This window comes from Rosa rugosa, chromosome 5 (genome assembly GCF_958449725.1).
Source record: "Rosa rugosa chromosome 5, drRosRugo1.1, whole genome shotgun sequence".
Classification (NCBI taxonomy): Eukaryota; Viridiplantae; Streptophyta; class Magnoliopsida; order Rosales; family Rosaceae; genus Rosa; species Rosa rugosa.
The window spans coordinates 35,856,141-35,873,393 of NC_084824.1; the positions used below are offsets into that span (position 1 = coordinate 35,856,141).

Consider the following 17,253-nt stretch of genomic DNA (forward strand, 5'->3'; position numbering starts at 1 on the left):
TTGAATTATGGTCTGGTCGTAGAGGAAGAATAAAAAAAAAAGGAGAAATTTACATAGTAGCACCAGATCAAAGATGTAAAACCACCTTTAAATATATTTATACAAATAAGGACATAAGCCCAGGCCCAAAAACCAAATGGAGCAGACCTGGCTTCGAATTTTAATGAAAAATGACCAAAATGCTCAGTTTGATGAAAAATTTACGCGCATGGCACTGAGTGACTCAAGTACCCAAAATACGGGAAGTTATCAAATCAGAAACCCCAAAACATTAGCAGAATGTATCGTTCCCAAATCAGAAACCCTACAATTTTGAAACAAAATCAGTAGCAGAAGTCAAATTCGACGAACACTAACACAAGAAATAAAGTCAACATTGATTCTGGTGGATTTCTCCGGGTACCTCACACAGAATGCTATATCGCCCGCGGGTATCAAGATAACTCCAAGACCCTATAGATCAGAACATACAACGTTAGAGGTATAAACTGTACTGGACGGTTTATGCCTCTCCGATGCTTGAGGTCCCATGTGTATTTTGATAGAGAGTAATAGTAAATGAAAAAAGTTATTACCCCCTAAAAGTGGTTGAGTTTGACTAATGTACTTGGGCATGGGAAAGGTATTTCATATTTCTTCGATGTGGGATGCGGCTCATCTCTTTATAGTTGTGACAGGTTCTGGTATATACTTTAGTGAGTTCTACCGGGCAGGCCTGAGGCCTTTGTCACCCAAGCTGCTGCTCATCGTGAACCCCATCATGGTGGGTAATGAACCCGGCCCATGATATGGTACTTGGGTGGCCCTACAGGGCTTGTTGATAGTACGGAAACTTGTGGTTGTCAAGTATTTGCTGGTATGTACAAACATACTATCCATCTTCATTTCCAGCAAAACAATTGGTAAGTTTGGTTAGATTATGATCCTCTTTCATGGTTTTTGCTTCGATTTCATGAAAAATCAGTAGTGCACTGTTAAAACGATCTCGATAATGCAAGTTTCATCTTCGAAGCAATAGCAGCTCATATGAAAAACCCTTCTCAAGCAAGAAAGAACAAATATAATTGGGCACGAGCTTTGAGAGACTATTTGCTTTTGTGTTTGAATTTTCCCTCAAAGAAAAAAGTACGGCAAATTAGTGGATGTGTAACACTAATCCTGGTAAAATCACTACTTCTACTGCTATTGCTATTATTGATATCGTATAATTAAATTATGTGTTACTTACATATCTGTTTTGTTTTTGTTATAGTTTTGGGTCATGTGGGAGGCGTTAATTTCCCACATAATACTTGCATGCATAAGTGGGATACACTAAGAAACCCATCTAGGCATATTGAAAGAGTATTTAGCACACAATCATCACAAGAAGTAGCAAATAACCGACTTCGGCTTAATTCAACTATAGAGAGTGTAAGGTTGTTGGCAAACCAAGGATGTGCTTTTAGAGGTCATGATGAATCGGCTAATTCATCCAATTGTGGCAATTTCAATGCGGTTTTGCAAGCCTTTGGTAGAGTTAATTTAGAAGTCCACAAAGTCTTACATAATGCTCCTGGGAATGCCAAGTATATTTCTCCAATTATTCAAATACAAATCCTAAATATTCTTGGTAACAAAGTTAGAACCAAGATTCGTGAGGAAGTGGGAGATGCTAAATTTTGTATCCTTGTTGATGAAGCGGTTGATGTGTCTAATAGAGAACAAATGACTATCATTCTTCGATTTGTTGATTGTGATGGGTTTATTAGAGAACGATTTTTCAAAGTTATTAGTGTTGCAGACACTTGTTCTCAAACTCTTAAAAATGAGATATCCAAAGTCCTTGCCCAATATGATCTTCAAGTAGAAAATATGCGTGGCCAAGGTTATGATGGTGCTAGCAACATGCGGGGTGAATTTAATGGTTTACAAGCTTTGTTTCGTGAAGAGTGTCCATATGCATATTATGTGCATTTCTTTGCTCATCGCTTACAATTGACTTTAAATGCCGCAGCTAAAGGAGTGCATGATATTTGGCAATTCTTTTCAACTCTAAATGTGATTGTTAATTTTGTTGATTCTTCTGCAAAACGGCATTCAGCATTAAGAGTCATCAGAGAAGAAGAAATTGCAGATTTAGTGGCTGCAGGTACCCTTGAGACAGGTACAGGGGCTAATCAAACTTGCACTTTGCAACGAGCAGGAGCTACTCGTTGGAGCTCACATCTTCGCTCTATTTCAAGTTTGATCAAGTTATTTGGAGCTACTCAAAAAACTCTTGCAGATTTGGTTGCAAATGGACCAAATAAATTACAAGGAGAAGCAAGGAGTGTAGGTAGGGCTATGAAGCGTTTTGATTTTGTGTTTTGCTTGCTTTTGATGCATGATGTCATGAAGATTACTGACTTTCTTTGTCAGTCATTGCAAAAAAAAGCCATAGACATCTTGAATGCTCTAAATTTTCTTTCAATAACAAAATCAAAAGTTCAAGATATGAGAGAAGATGGTTGGGATGATTTGATTATGAGGGTTAAATCATTTTGTTGTGAGCATGATATTGTTATGCCAGATATGTCTGCTCCTTACAAGAAAGGTACAGAGTGGGCTTATGAACAAAATATTACAAAGGAGCATTTTTTTCGGGTCAATATACTTAATGCTGTAATAGACTTTCAGTTGGCAGAGCTGGATAGTAGATTTACAGATAAGTCATTGGAGCTTCTTGTTCTTAGTGCTACATTTGATCCACGTGATAATTTTCAGTCATTCAGATATGAAGATGTTTGCAATCTTGCTTTGAAGTTTTATCCTATGGATTTTTCATCATCTGATATTCTTGCTCTAGATATGGAGTGTGGATATTTTCTAACAGATATTCAGAGGGATCCAAGATTTGCCAAGACAACTTCTGTGTCTGATTTGTGTCGGCGGTTAGTTAAATCAAGAAAGTCAGCATTCTTTCCTATGATTTATAGATTGATTTGTCTTGTGTTGACTCTGCCAGTTTCTACAGCAACAACAGAGAGAGCATTTTCGGCTATGAACATCATCAAAAATAAACTTAGAAATAAGATGGAAGATGACTTTCTTGATGATTTGATGGTTCTCAACATTGAAAAAGAATTTGCTGATAGTATTGACAATGATTCTGTGATTGCTGAGTTTGAAATGAGTGGGCCTCGGAGGGTACGATTTAGTTAGTTTTTATTATTTTACAACAAGTTTATGCTTGTAACTTTTAATTTAAGGGGTTTTGGTTTTATGTCCCCCCCCCCTATTTTATGTTTTGAATGATAATATTAAAGGCGTGAGGATGAGCCTCCCACTGGGTTCCAAACCTCAAAAGAAAAAAAAATTACGAGCTTGCAAAATTTGTATGCACTTAAATCCAGCCCAACCCCTATTCCGATCCTGGATACGCCACTGTATATGAGATAGTTGTCATAGTATCTTTGACTGGTGAACTCCTCTAATTCTCCTTTTACTTCAAGTGATATGACTCTTAGACATCGAACATGTAGGGAAACTCCTCATGCTACAAAAGATGGAGATGCTCATGAGGATTTAGCGGGTAAAATTGAGTGCCTTTTCCAGCAGTTTGCTGCAGCACTCCCGGCTCTAGTTCTCACTTTAGCATGCCGCTAGCAAAGAAACACGGAGCCTATGGTTTCTCCGTATCTAAGGAACCCTTAGATGCACATAATTGGCTAAATTTGATGGAGAGAGTATTCACACAGATTAGATTTCCTGCGGACGGGAAAGTGGGCTTAGCGGTGGATTTTCTAGAGGGTGTTGAATTTGAGGCATCAGACCAGTCGAGATCATGGGAATGCTGGTCAGATGACATGAGACCAGTTTAAGACCCATTTTAATGGATGCTACTTTAGTCAGGCCATCTGTAACAGGATGCAGGATGATTTTCTGAACCTGCAGAAGGAGGTCAAGTCTGTCTTGGAGTTTGAGCAACAGTTTACTAATCTATCCCATCATGTACAGGATTTGGTGCACTCTGAGGAGGACAAGATTTCCTGGTTCATTAAGGGACTTGGTCAGGATTACCAGATTCAATTGACGGCTATACCATTTCACACTTATATTGAGGTAGTTAATGCAATTCTGAGAGTAAAGTCCATGTTTTTGTCATGTGTAAGGCCTCAGGATGCGAGTGACCCTAGCCAAGGTTCTTCTAAGAGAGCTGCTTCCACTTCAAAATCTTCGGAAAGTAGTAGACGTGTCAGTTTGGATTCTAGCACCTTGTCGGATTTTGGAGGATCTTATATGGGGGCCAGTCAGTTAGAGGAGTGGCAGTTCAGGGGCAGTACTAGTCAGCATGGTGGTACTAACTATCAAAGAGATTTCCTACTTAGAGGGATCATCCTCAGCGTCAGACGAGGGATATGACTTGCTATCAGTGTGGAAAGTAGGGTCATTTTAGGAGGGATTTCCCTATGTTGACTCAGGATGTTATCCCAGATGTCAGTCAGGATTCCAGTCAGGCAACAAAAGGTGCATCCTGCGACAACCATCCACTGACTCAGATGAGACTTCACGCTATGGTTCAGCAAGATGATCACTTCTCTCCATATGCCATAAGCGGTACGTTACTCTTTCTTTTGAGTTATGTTTTTTTCTTGTTATGTTTCACCTGGGGGACGCTTATCCAGTAGCATTAGTGTAGTCAAAGCCTTTACTCGTTCTTGAGAAATTTAAAGAACGAAATTTTTATAAGGAGAAGAGGTTGTTACGTCCCGTACCTCGATTTACTGGTTTACTACCTATTTGGACGGTAAATGACAACTATTGTTACTTTTTACTTATGTTTAGTTCCTTTAGTCAATCAAAAGGTTGACTTTAATTTTTATTTAGTTCATCTTTTGGGAAAATTGATACGCTAGAAGTAGCGCGCAATTTAACCCTAAAAAATATCATCGTTAGTATACAGTAAATGGGGATCGTTCAAACTGGGGATTGAGGGTACACCTGTAATTGCAAAACAAATAAAGAATTAATAAAAGTATAAAGTATAAATTTACAAAAAGAGTATATACAAATAATGAAATAAAAAGGGGGTTTAAGAATTAGGGTTTCAAAAATTAAAATAAATAAAAGAAAGAAAATGTAAAGACATATATACAAAGATGGAACATAAGAAAAAAAGATCAAAACCACAATCATATGAATGAAATCCGATTAAAAATCCTATAGCTGTTCATCTAAGTCATGAGAGAGAAGTTGATCATGTGAAACGTTCAAAGCAAATGATTTCCCATATTTTACTTTCCTTAACTAATTAATCTAAATGAAAGCGCCTAGATTAATCCTATTAAACATGCAATCAAAGTCTAGAAAGCTAACTAATCAATACATGTCCAACGCAATAAACATAGAGAAAGGTTATCAACTTGAGTGCACAACCTAGTATGAATAAGTTCATCTATCTGCAATCCTTTTCAATTGATTTCGACTTTTGTCCAAAGCCTTTACTACTTTCAATTTAGGGTTACAAAACTATTAGGTGAATTGATAACTGACAGGACCCGCCCCGGTTTTCACCCTGAAATCCGAAGAGGCCCTGCGGGGCCCACCTTAGAAGAAATTCTACCAAAAATTTGACAGAACTTCTCCTAAAAATGGACAACCCAAAACCTGTAGAAAAACATTTACACTTCTAAATCATCCATCCTTATTCTCCTGGAGCCACCATGCTCCCTAAATCACAACACCTCCCAATTTCACAAACAATTCTGAACTTAAGAATATTAATCTCAAGAGTTATCAGAGCAATCTATTTCTTAGGCGTACAAGAAGGTAGAATACAAGATAAAGGACCGATACTTTTATAATGCGGAAGCTATGACAGCTATGCCTCAACCCCAAGTACGCTCGACCTCAAGCTAAACTGGCCTGCAAACTGGGCATTTGAAACCGAAGGGCCCAGGAGAAAACATTTAAAAATCGTTAGAGTGAGTGGACGAAAAATAAGTACTTTCGAATGTATAAGTAAAACTTAATGCTTTCACAAGTTATTCTCTAAAATCTCGCATGCAGTAACAATCTTGGAAAATACTTTTAATCATCATCTTTACTGCAATCTTAATCGCGTAGAAATAAAACATCTTGAAATCTCTTAAAATCTCATCCTCAATCCTTATAAAAACATCCTTTTCAAGAGGCTTGCTTGATAACTCGAAAGGACTGTTGTCTAGTCATCTCATGCCATCTGGGAGGGACTGCCACCCAGATGACGCATCGGAAGGGACTGCCAACCGGAATAGGAGGCGGTGGTAGAAGGGACTGCCAACTAACCACAGGTAGTAGACGGGACTGCCGACTAACTACCTCATGTCATCTGGAAGGGACTGCCACCCAGATAACGCATCGGAAGGGACTGCCAACCGGAATAGGAGGCGGTGGATAGAAGGGACTGCCAACTAACCATCTCATGCCATTTCGGAGGGACTGCCACCCAAATGACGCATCGGAAGGGACTGCCAACCGGAATATAGTCTGGAAGGGACTGCCAACCAGATTATTACCTAGAAGGGACTGCCAACTAGGTAATATGCGCATGCGCCGTAAATAGCCTCCTCAATAAACTGAATAGCCTCCTCAATAAACTGGAAACAGCCTCTTACAATTACCTGCTTTCGGAAATAAACTCGATAATACTTCAATAAATTATTAATAATCCACTGAAAGCATAACTCAGGATTATCCCGCTAACTCATACCTCAATATCTCAATAAATCCTCGAAAGCATAAATCAAATACTCTGTAAATCAATAAATGCTTAAATATTCGATGAAACATTCGTACTTGTGAATCCTCATAAAAACCGATATTCGAAATCCATAATTCTCATAATATTTTCTGAATCAGTCACTTCCCGAAAATCATTTCTCAACTCAATAACTCCTGAATAACTATCTCAAGAATCTACTAAAAGCCCTCGGGAAGGAATTTCAATACTAATCTCGTAATTCATAAATAAATCTCGATAAATCAACGCTCAATAAACCATAAAACTCAATAATTCAAAACATAATTTAAATCTCAATTGGAAGGAAATAATAATACTGCATGCATAATTAATTTAAAAACAAATGTCCACTCACAGTACTATTTAGGCGATCACGCATACGAGTTCCTTCATCGAGCAATAGCTCGGTATATCGCCCTGTACACAATTATAATTCGTGAATAACGATTCGGCAATTAAAATACGATTCCAATGTCCTATTCTCATAAATCAACATTTTTCATTTCTTCTCCACTTTAACCCAAACTTCACCATTAACACCAATTCATTAATTTAAAGGTTCTAGGGCAGAACCAAGAGAAATCCGGCTGTCGGATTCTCGTAAATCGATAATCGAAATCCTAAATTCCCAGAAATTCATAATCAATTAAAAACTTCTCCAATTCCAACCAAATTCACATATTCAACCTCTACAAAAATTATAGAATTTAACTAGCTAAAAAAAAACAGAATATAAATCACTGTTCGTACACCGCACTATTCACCCGTCGCACTATTCATGCGGCGGCCAACTCCTCCTCCGGCTACCAAATTTCATCCACAGCATCATCTCAACATTTCCAATAACTTTCTCAACTGTGACAAAGTCAAAAAATACCTTGAAGTAGCCGAACAATTAAGCACTCCGAAGTACAGTGAAATTTTCCAATTATGCTTTCTTCCTCCATGCTTCGATCTGGGTTATGAAACTTGGCAAGCATGAAGAGAGGCTCAAGGCGCTTCTAATGGACCTGGGTTTATGACCGGAGGTGGCCGGAAATCGGCGTTGACCAATTTGCTACAGTAAAAAATGTTGGCTTCGATCTCCACATTTCCGGCCAAATCGTCGTAAACAACTCCCACATGCGTGATAAGGAGGAGGAGACGAGTCTATCGATGCTCGCAGCTCGCCATTTGGTGGCCTAGAGGTGGTGAAAGAGGAGGTTGCAGAAGAGAGAAAGAGAGAGTTGCAGAAGAGAGACTGAGAGAGCACGGGGGAAGGAGAGAGAAAAGAAAGAAAAGTTACCCGGCCACAGTAACTTTTCAAATTTATACCAATCTATCATAAACAGTAACTTTCATATTTCGCTTATAACTTTCGCATACGAACTCCGATTTTTACGTACCACATATGCACGCGCTCGGTTTAACGTAATCTACAACTTTCATGAAGAACATTTTCTCAAATTTTGATCCGAACAAAAAGTCAACTTTTAGGGCCCCCCAAAATATCGAAACGGAGCCAAAAAGTAAATATAAATGTCGTTTACCCAACGAAAGACTCGTAAACTGGTAAATTTAGGTTCGGGACGTTACAATAACCTAAATCTAACACCAATTATATGCAAATCCTAAATGTTTCGAACCACATAAGATTAACACATAAGAGATATCAATCAAGCAAAATCAATCGAACAAACTCACAAAAGCAACTTAGAATCACAACTATAAGAATTCGAAATCTTTATTCAAACATAGAATTGGGCTTAAACTTTGCCCTAAATGTTTATGTTAACTAGAAACAAGTTCATACGAATTCAAACAAGGAAAACCAAAAGAGGATTCAAGGAAAAAGATTGAATTACACCGTGAATGGAGATGGTGATGGAGAGCTTGAGATGTTGGACTCTTGAATCTTGAAAGCAAGGCTTCAAAGCTTCACGACACAAGGTGGATGATGGAGGCTAGGATCTTCACGGCTCCTTCTTCTTCCTCCTCTCCTTGCTTGAAAACGCAGAACTTGAAACTAGAGAATGGAGAGAAAGAGAGAGAGAGCTTTTGACGTTGGAGAATTTTCTGAGGGGGGGAAGTGTGTAAAACGTCTAGCACTAGGGGGTTTATATAGGGGACAGCCAAGGATTCTCCAACCGTCATGAATCTTCTTTTAATTTCCCAAAGAATTATCTAATAATGCCACAAAGCTTCGACCAATCACATAATGCCATGTAAGCCCTGTTGTGTCATCCAACCAATCAAAAAGCTCTAAAATAAGTCCACAATCCTTTAAAATATATTTTTGCCCAAAATATATAGGGATTTAATATGATTTTTCTCTTCAATTTTGGACAAAATATCTTGAGTGAAAGTATGAATGAATCTGGACAACGAATCTGGACTTGTTTTGGACATTTTCTTGTTGCACACACTTCACCATCCCTTAAAACTCTCCCAAGATTTTCTCCAACATCATATCTTGATCCTCTTCTTGATTTTCACGTTAATTCCATTATCTCCATCCATTTTGTTTCACGGCAAAATACATATTTTCCCAAAAACATCTCTTTTTCGTCCAACAACCCAAAATCAATTGGGCTTTTCTCCTTTTTGCCGAAATCCACATTTAATCTAGAAGATTCTTGGGCCTTCATGTGTCATCTTCAAGCCATGTGGTCTCCTAGTGCCTTCAGGACTCTTCTCTCAACGCCATTTTTCTTCATTATTTCGATCATGCTTCCTGGTTGGCTCAGGAGTCTTGCTTTGACAAAGTTTCCTCTTCTGAACAAGATTTCCTGGTTGAATCAGGATTTCCTAGCTGGACCAGAAAAATTTCATTTCTTCTTTTCAGCTCATTTTTGCAGCCCTTGTGTCTTGTCTCAGCTATCTCCAACGTTCTCTAGCTTTTCTTTCTCCTTTAGGCTCATTTCAGCTCCATTTGCTCCATGGGACCTAAAAATAGAAACTTTTGTTAAAGTTACTAAAAATAGAAACTTCCTAAAAATAGAAACTTTCCTAAAAAAGAAGGATTTAATTAAGGAAATAACTAAGTAAATATGAGAAAATAACAATTAAAACGTCGCATTAAAATGCTCATATAAAAAATTTCCTTCACAAAAGTTGTAGAGGACGTTAAACCAAGTTTGTGGACATGTGGTACGCTCAAACCGGAGTTCATATGCGAAAGTTATGGTCAGAATACTAAAGTTATTGCTCTAGGAAATTTACTATAAATAGCCAGTTACCTTAGCTATCCCAGCCGTTACTTCGCCGTTCAACCACCAATCGGCACCGCACTAGTCGCATCGGATTCCTCTCTTCATGCTTGTTCAATCCTTAATGGTGGCATTGGATGATTCGAGGCGTCTGAAGCCCAGTAGCTTGAAGAAAGCCAACGGACCTGTTTCCCTTGACCCGATCGGAACTCGTGTTTTCCGGCCACCATTTTTGATGATTTCAATTGGGATTTGAAGCTCTTGTGGCGCTTAAAAACCCTCGAAGTGGTTTGAACTGAATCGAAGCGTAGAAGTATAATCAAAGAGTTGAAATTCTAGCCTTTTAGGTTCTTTCCGATCTTTTCAAGTTAAATTTCGGCCTCTATGTTTCGGATTGGCTTGTATTGTAGTTCTAGGAATGGAAAGGGTTGGTGAGAGGAACATTTTGGCACCGGTGTTGAGACGTAATTTAGGGGTCAGAAACAGTGGCGCGTGGCGCTGTTCTATCCTTCTGTGTTGCTTGGTGATACGAAGGTGTTGAGATGATTGTTTGGTGATAGGTGAACTTTTGGGATCTATATGAAATTTCGAAGTTTCAGATTTTCGGGTTTGGATTTTAGGAGATCTGACAAATAGATCGTCTTCATTTTTTCATTAGGATGTTAAAGTAATTAAGTTGGCGAAACCCTTGAAGTTTGGGTTGATTCCTATGTGATTTCGGATGTTCAACGAATTACTTGTGCGAGGGGTTTTCGGATTTCATTTTAGAATCGTATTTAATCTCTGAATCGTCGTTTACGAATTTGAATTGTGTACTGGACGACGTACGGAACCATTGATCGACGAGGATCCCTACGCTTGGTCACATTAGTTGTACACTGTGAGTGGACACTTTATTTTAAATTATATGCATGGAATAATGTTTCCCTAAATAATGGTTTTATTTATTTGAGAATATGATCTTGGTTTCAAAACATAACATTTGAGTACGGATTTATTGATTTGGCTTTCGGAATTGGATTGTGATTTATTACTTGGATTGATTTCAGTTGTGACGGATTTGCTTTATGATTTGATTTTGATATGGAGCTTTCCAATAAATCTTCCGAAACATGTTTATCGATCAAATTATGAATTTCTTTAGTCTCGCAGTTTATTAATTATCGATTTGGAAAATCACATGGAAATTGTTAATCACAATTATTATTATGTTTTTGAACATGATTTCTTACTAGAGATTTTCCAAGTACTATTTGGAACCGTAGTCGTGCTTTATTTACGATTATCATTTATTGCAAGATTTTAGGGAAGCCTTTCTGATTTTGGTTTTCATATGTTTTTCTTCACCATCCCCTAGGTTGTTATATGTTATTGATATCTAGTTTATTGCTCATCCTCATACTTTGTGTTTGTGGGTCACAGTCGAGCCTTTAGCTTGGGAGGCTATTACAAGAGCCTAGGAGACTCTCTTTACTGTATGCTGATATTTTCTTCCTTATACTCTAGATTTTACTAAACTAGTGGGGCTAGTCTGATTTCTTCTCGATCAGAGGGGCTGATCCTATTTTATGTTTCGTCATCTTTGATTGGTGGATTCTTCCTTCTCCTTATTTTATTTTCCTATTTGACCAGCGGGGCTGGTCCATATTTACGAGTTATCGGAATTCTTGGTTTGCATACTTTGTTGTTTGTGACTAGCGGGGCTAGTCAGTTTTCTTGAGCTATTTGTTATTTGAAATATTTTCTTAAACTCTTGCATGAATCATTGATTTGATGAATGTAAAGGTGGGAAAGTATGAAGTTATCGTATTTCGTTTTATTTTCGATTATTTATTTTCGTCCACTCACTTTAACGTTTTTCAATTGCTTTTCCATGGGCCCTTCGGTTTCAAATGCCCAGTCTGCAGATTAGCTGGTTCAGCATAGTAGGAGTCGAGGCATAGCATCAGCTGCTGTTGTAATTTTATTGTAGGCTTCCTATTTAACCTACTTGTATCTTGATTTCTTTTACTCCATTAGATTACTCTGATAACCTGTGGGATTAATGTTTTTAAGTTGAGACTTGTATTTGTGTAATTGGAGTTGATGTGATTTAGGGAGCAGGGTGACTCTAAGAGTTGAGGATTGTGTTTGATATTAGAAGTGTAAATGTGTTTTCTATTGGTATTGGGTAGTCCACCTTTAGTGGTGACTCCGCCGAATTTTTTATTCATAAGGTGGGCCTCGCAGGGCCTCCTCGGATTTCAAGGTTTAGGGAAGGATTCATACAACTGTACCTTGATTCCATGAGAATGGTTCTGGATGTAGCATTAAAAGGCCACAACCATAGTAAACACAGTTGGTTTTTTGCAGGATTGATAATTTTAAGTATTCAAGTGTATTGGTGTTCTTATTTTTCTGCTTTCTTTGTAAATGGGTGTCTTTTTCAGCAATTGCTTCACTCACTATGCTGCTATTCTGTTTTAGGTTTATTTGACAAACACTACATGAACCGGTGCTTAGGGGACCTTGATTTTGTACTGTATTTTGAAGAGAGTTATGTAATTGATTCCTTTAAACTGGTAGTGTACTGTGCCATTATTTTGCTAGTTCACAATAATCGTACAGGCTTGCTTTGAATTAATTGATTTCACTTCAAGTTTTAGTATTCTGCATTGCCCATTTTTAATTTCTTCATCATGACTTGATCATCCACTTTTTAGTTTCAATAGAATGATTTATTCGCACCTTATATACACAAATGATCCCTGCCTATGAATCAGTAGTTTCCTTTGCAAATATATGAGTTCAGAATATACGGAAATCAATAGCAGAGGGAGTCTATATTATTCTTCTTCTATGTTCAAGTTTACTTTTGCTTATAAGACTGCAAGCATTAGCTTTGAATCATAAATTTGATTCTGAATTTTGCTAACTGCTCTTTTTATGATTTGGTTACTGTTTCTTAAATTATGTTTGCTACTCTATTACGTATAAAATTCAGGAAAAATAAAAACAAAAACAAACCCACAGCATTGCGTGGCTGACTTGCTAGTAGCATCTATTTTTCAAGTCATTCACTTTGTTTCGAAGATAATATACCAGACATTGTAAAAAATAGTTCTTAATAAAATTATTTTCTATCTTGGTATAAAGAATGCTGACTAGGTTACAACAATTTAAGAATGATAGAACAACATCGGCTGAAGAAACTAATGAATTCAAATGAGAGAGAGAGAGAGAGAGAGAGATTATTATTGCCTAACTGTTGGATTTTGATAAGAAGAAAACAACTTATTTAGGCATTCTTTCTCCTTCATGCAGGTCTTTTACAATTGGGTGTCGTATTCTTTTTGCCCTGATTTGTGCTCGTTTCGGAGTACAAAATGTAATAAAATGCATATAAAACCTATTCGTAAGTACCTGGTACCTATTTAACACAGTTCTATTAGCGACTGGTAACTGTAGCTCTGAAGCCTTTCAGAACAATTGGGACGGTGCAAGATAATATCTTAATATTTTCTGTAAGTATTCACCTTTGCCAACTTACCTATTAGACGCATACGGTTAAACAATCCTTCACAACTAGAGGTTCCCTGATATGTTAAACGAACCTTTACAAAATAAACAATAAGTTGCATGATTCAAAACTACCAAACAAAAAAACCATGAAAGATTTAAGCTGTTTTGCCAGTACTAGTCCTATTCTAAAGACGGAAAGGAGAAATGGTGTTAAGTTCATAGCACTACATTGACATAGCGGCTCATGTTCAATAGGCTGCTACTGAATGAAGTTTATAACTGTATCTTAACATATTACAGTTATCGTCTGCAGTCTACAGCACACTCAAATTCTAGCATCTTGTGGAAGAGTAAGGTATTGAACAGTAAGACCTAACATGAATGATTATATGCAGAAATCCCAATGCAGGTAATACCAACCACTGTCGATTCAATACAAAATAAATAAATCATTTAGAACAACCGAGCACTTATACAAAGATGTGAAAATTACAGGTTTACAGATCCAAAATGCCATGTGTACCAAGTTCAAAGATCATCTCTATTCTGCCTTCCTATTTACTTTCAGATATGGCAATGCTCCAATCACATTGTCATAGTCACTTCGACTAACTGCATGCTGCACATAGCAAAACACCAAAGTAACATAAGAAAGTAAATAGCAGTACAAAATCTAACTGTAATATATTAATATGATAATATCTATAACATAAAACAAAATTATACAGGTATTAGGATTGAGCTGGTGGCTACAGCTGGTGTCTAAGTATGCAGGTGTGTGGGTTCTGGGCACTGGGTAATAGATGGGTGGGCTGTGTTCATATGAGAGCTATGTAAGACTTGTTTATTTTTTCACATGTCCGTTTTCCTTTTACCAAAGCTGGGTACTGCAATAATCCATGTGATCCTAATAGCTCTGCCACTGTAAGCACATTGAGATAGTTGGAACCAATAGTGTAAACCACTTTGTGTTTCAATAGAGAAAGGGGCAGACACCTGCCAGTCTCATGCAACCCCACTGAAATTTATACAAGTGCATTGATTCCATATAAATAGAAGAGCATTAAAACTCCTTAAACACCCAACCCAGAGCACATGATTTGCCCTTTTAACAACTCTTTCTTTCCAAATACCAGATTTATTGACTTAAAAAAGCCATCTTAAGAAAAGTACACATGACATTATGTGCACCTGAAGTAAACAACAAATAGCAATTCAAAATGGTCAATGGATGAGGAGGCTATAAATTTTTTCCATACAATAGGTTCTCCTAAGGCCAGTGAAAACTGCAAACTATCCATCTCTTTTCTCATACTCATTTGAGGAATTCATCTTGCTAATAGTGAAAAGATAGTTTCAATAAAAAGAAAAAGAAAAAGCCTTATAAAGTCTGAAAGGCTACAAACTGAACCTCAAGAACAAGAGGTTGAAAAACAAGCCCTTTCTCACTCAAGTTTTCACTTGAACCTCATGTTTTTAATGTAAGAAGTTAAATGTCTGGGTTTTGGTAATGACCCTTAAGCTTTTCTACTTATGTCAGACCGCAAGGGAAAATCGTTTTCACAAAACACTCGTGCAATAAATTCAAAATCCAACCTCTTGCATTATCCAAGGTAATTTTGATCCGTAAGTTTAAGTCTACTCCTAGAACAATCATATTAAGACGATGGATTCCTAAACTAGGTAGCTCAGATTCTGCATAACTTTAGACGGAATCATGGTACAACTTAAACACTAAACGATTAAAAAAGAAAAAAGTGAAATGCTGTATCAGCATCTTTTAGCACCTAACATGCTTCCAAAACCATGAAAAGAAATCAATTTTGCGTTTGGACACTCAACCAGTTTATATAACTAAACTTGGAACAATGTTTAAGAAACACACCATTTTGGAGAGCCGGTTTCTCCTCTTGGCATTCTTCTTCACAAGTAAATGTTGCTTTCGAGCTCTCCTCCGAACTATTTTCCCTCTACCTGTCACCCTGAACCGCTTTGATGAAGCCTATAAACAGTAATTCATACAATAATATATAAATTAGAGGAAATCGGCTAAAAATCAAACAAAGTAACAAATGTAACAACCAATTTCAAAATTCCACACTGTTTAAGTTCGATATAATTGAAAATTCACAACTCAAGCTTTCACTGAGGAATGTATGATGCGAAATTGAATACCATTCATGGTTAGGAACTGCTCTATCCAACCCAGAAACAACAATGCAAAGCCAACTCAGAATAACAAAACCATCTTTCTCATTCTTCAAATTTCAAGGCTTTCACAACAAGCATGGAGCAAAATAGAGAGAGAACTACCTTGTGGGTCTTCATTTTGTAGCCTTTATGTGCCACAATGGTGAGGGAGCGAAGCCTAAGAGGTGTGGAAGTGATAGTGCAAAGCCTGAGGGGAAGAAGCGAGCCGAACCCAGAAATGGTGTGTGAGGAACTGAGTCTCAACGAGTTGGGCCGGTTGAGTTGAGGGAGCTGAACCGGGGCTTGACCCACCCGGCAAGAGCATAATGGAGAATATCTCAGACCAAACGACACCGTCATGGTCACCGTCGCGGAAGCCATTGTTAGTTTCTGTTCTGGTTTTGCCGATAAGAGTTGTGGATAAAGCTGGAGCTTTGTAATTCCAAGTCCTCAAAATCTTTTGCCTTCTGTTTTTACAGGTGAGGACGGCGCGGGTCCATAGAAGGTAATGCGCCCTATATACATGTTATACAATTTGGAAAGACCGTAAATGTAATTTTTCCTCTTACAAGTACACAGCGTGGTTGAGCAGTTGAGCTCCGGTTAATATTTTGAATTTTTGAGGTTTATGGACCTAAAACTTATTAAATCAATTCTCCTTAATATGTTGAAACGTCAATAATAGTTTTAGATAATAGTAAGTTATTTAATTAAAAAATAATAATTAGAATATAATAATTAATTAATTAAAAATAAGAATAAAATCAGTATTAATAAGCAAACAATTATTAAGGTTAAATTTTTAAAAACCAAAATATTGCCCTTTGTTTATTAATACCATGTAAGTATACATCCAATATAGCAGGGTAGAATAGTAATTAACAAATATTAAAATAAACTAAATGAAAATATCAAATTAAAACATGGGAGCCGTTTTTTTTTTGGGTCAACAATCGGAGGAAATCACATGTTCCCAGAAACTAGGCTTGGGATCGGTTTGGCTCGGCTCGGGAACATGCCCATACCGATACCGATACCGAGTTTATAGTCGGCTCGGTTCGGTTCGGGATGCCGGAATCTCAGCTGCAATACCGATTAGTCCCGAAACTGATCGGTTCGATATCAATCGGTACCAATCGGTCTGAACTGCTTTGAATATCAAAATTTCCAGATCCTAAAAAAATGCAGCATTGTAAATTTGCAAACCTTTCTAATTAGTTCTCCAATGAACTTCATGCACATTTATGTCCAAAATGCAAATCAAAGCAGAACTTGGAACTACAAAAGTACAAATAACTAAGATAACTACATAAGTGGTTAACAAATCACATAATAAAATCAGAACTCATAAGTGAATAACTGTAAATAGTTCCCAGTTCCCACTGTCCTAAGCCTATCGACTTAATATTACATGGAAATGTCCACAAACCAGTGAAACCACAGTAGCAATTGAAATAAGTTCATGAAAATATGAAACAAACAAGTTGAAAAATAAAAACTAAAAGAGTCCATCCTTGGCTCCTTGCGGCATAAACCAGAAAGTCAGAAACTGATCACATCAAGGCATCAACTGTTTTCTGAATCATCAGACACCATTTCTTCAGAGTCATCTTCACTGAGTTGAACAATTTC

At 37.3% G+C, this 17,253-nt stretch overlaps 2 protein-coding genes across 2 annotated transcripts; one reads left to right on the forward strand and one right to left on the reverse strand.

The window, feature by feature from the left end:
• The first annotated feature begins 1,296 nt into the window (after positions 1-1,296).
• Positions 1,297-3,183, forward strand: LOC133711586 (uncharacterized). Its single transcript, XM_062137691.1, has one exon. The coding sequence runs from the start codon at positions 1,297-1,299 to the stop codon at positions 3,181-3,183; it is 1,887 nt and encodes a 628-aa protein (XP_061993675.1).
• Positions 3,184-13,837: 10,654 nt separating this feature from the next.
• LOC133710081 (large ribosomal subunit protein bL35c) lies at positions 13,838-16,117 on the reverse strand. Its single transcript, XM_062136057.1, has 3 exons — positions 15,745-16,117; positions 15,317-15,433; positions 13,838-14,050 (listed from the first exon to the last, which is right to left on the reverse strand). Exons 1-3 carry the CDS (start codon positions 16,000-16,002, stop codon positions 13,973-13,975), a joined length of 453 nt encoding a protein of 150 aa, XP_061992041.1. The 5' UTR covers positions 16,003-16,117; the 3' UTR covers positions 13,838-13,972.
• Positions 16,118-17,253: the final 1,136 nt, after the last annotated feature.

What these genes read in the sequence shown, in the direction of transcription:
- LOC133711586 (XM_062137691.1), top strand. Translation starts at nt 1,297, where the DNA reads ATGCATAAGTGGGATACACTAAGAAACCCATCTAGGCATATTGAAAGA.
- LOC133710081 (XM_062136057.1), bottom strand. Translation starts at nt 16,002, where the DNA reads ATGGCTTCCGCGACGGTGACCATGACGGTGTCGTTTGGTCTGAGATAT. An exon ending in ACAAAATGAAGACCCACAAG is followed by an intron (nt 15,434 to 15,744) that starts GTAGTTCTCTCT and finishes TACTGTTTATAG; the next exon opens with GCTTCATCAAAGCGGTTCAG. An exon ending in GAAACCGGCTCTCCAAAATG is followed by an intron (nt 14,051 to 15,316) that starts GTGTGTTTCTTA and finishes TGCTATGTGCAG; the next exon opens with CATGCAGTTAGTCGAAGTGA.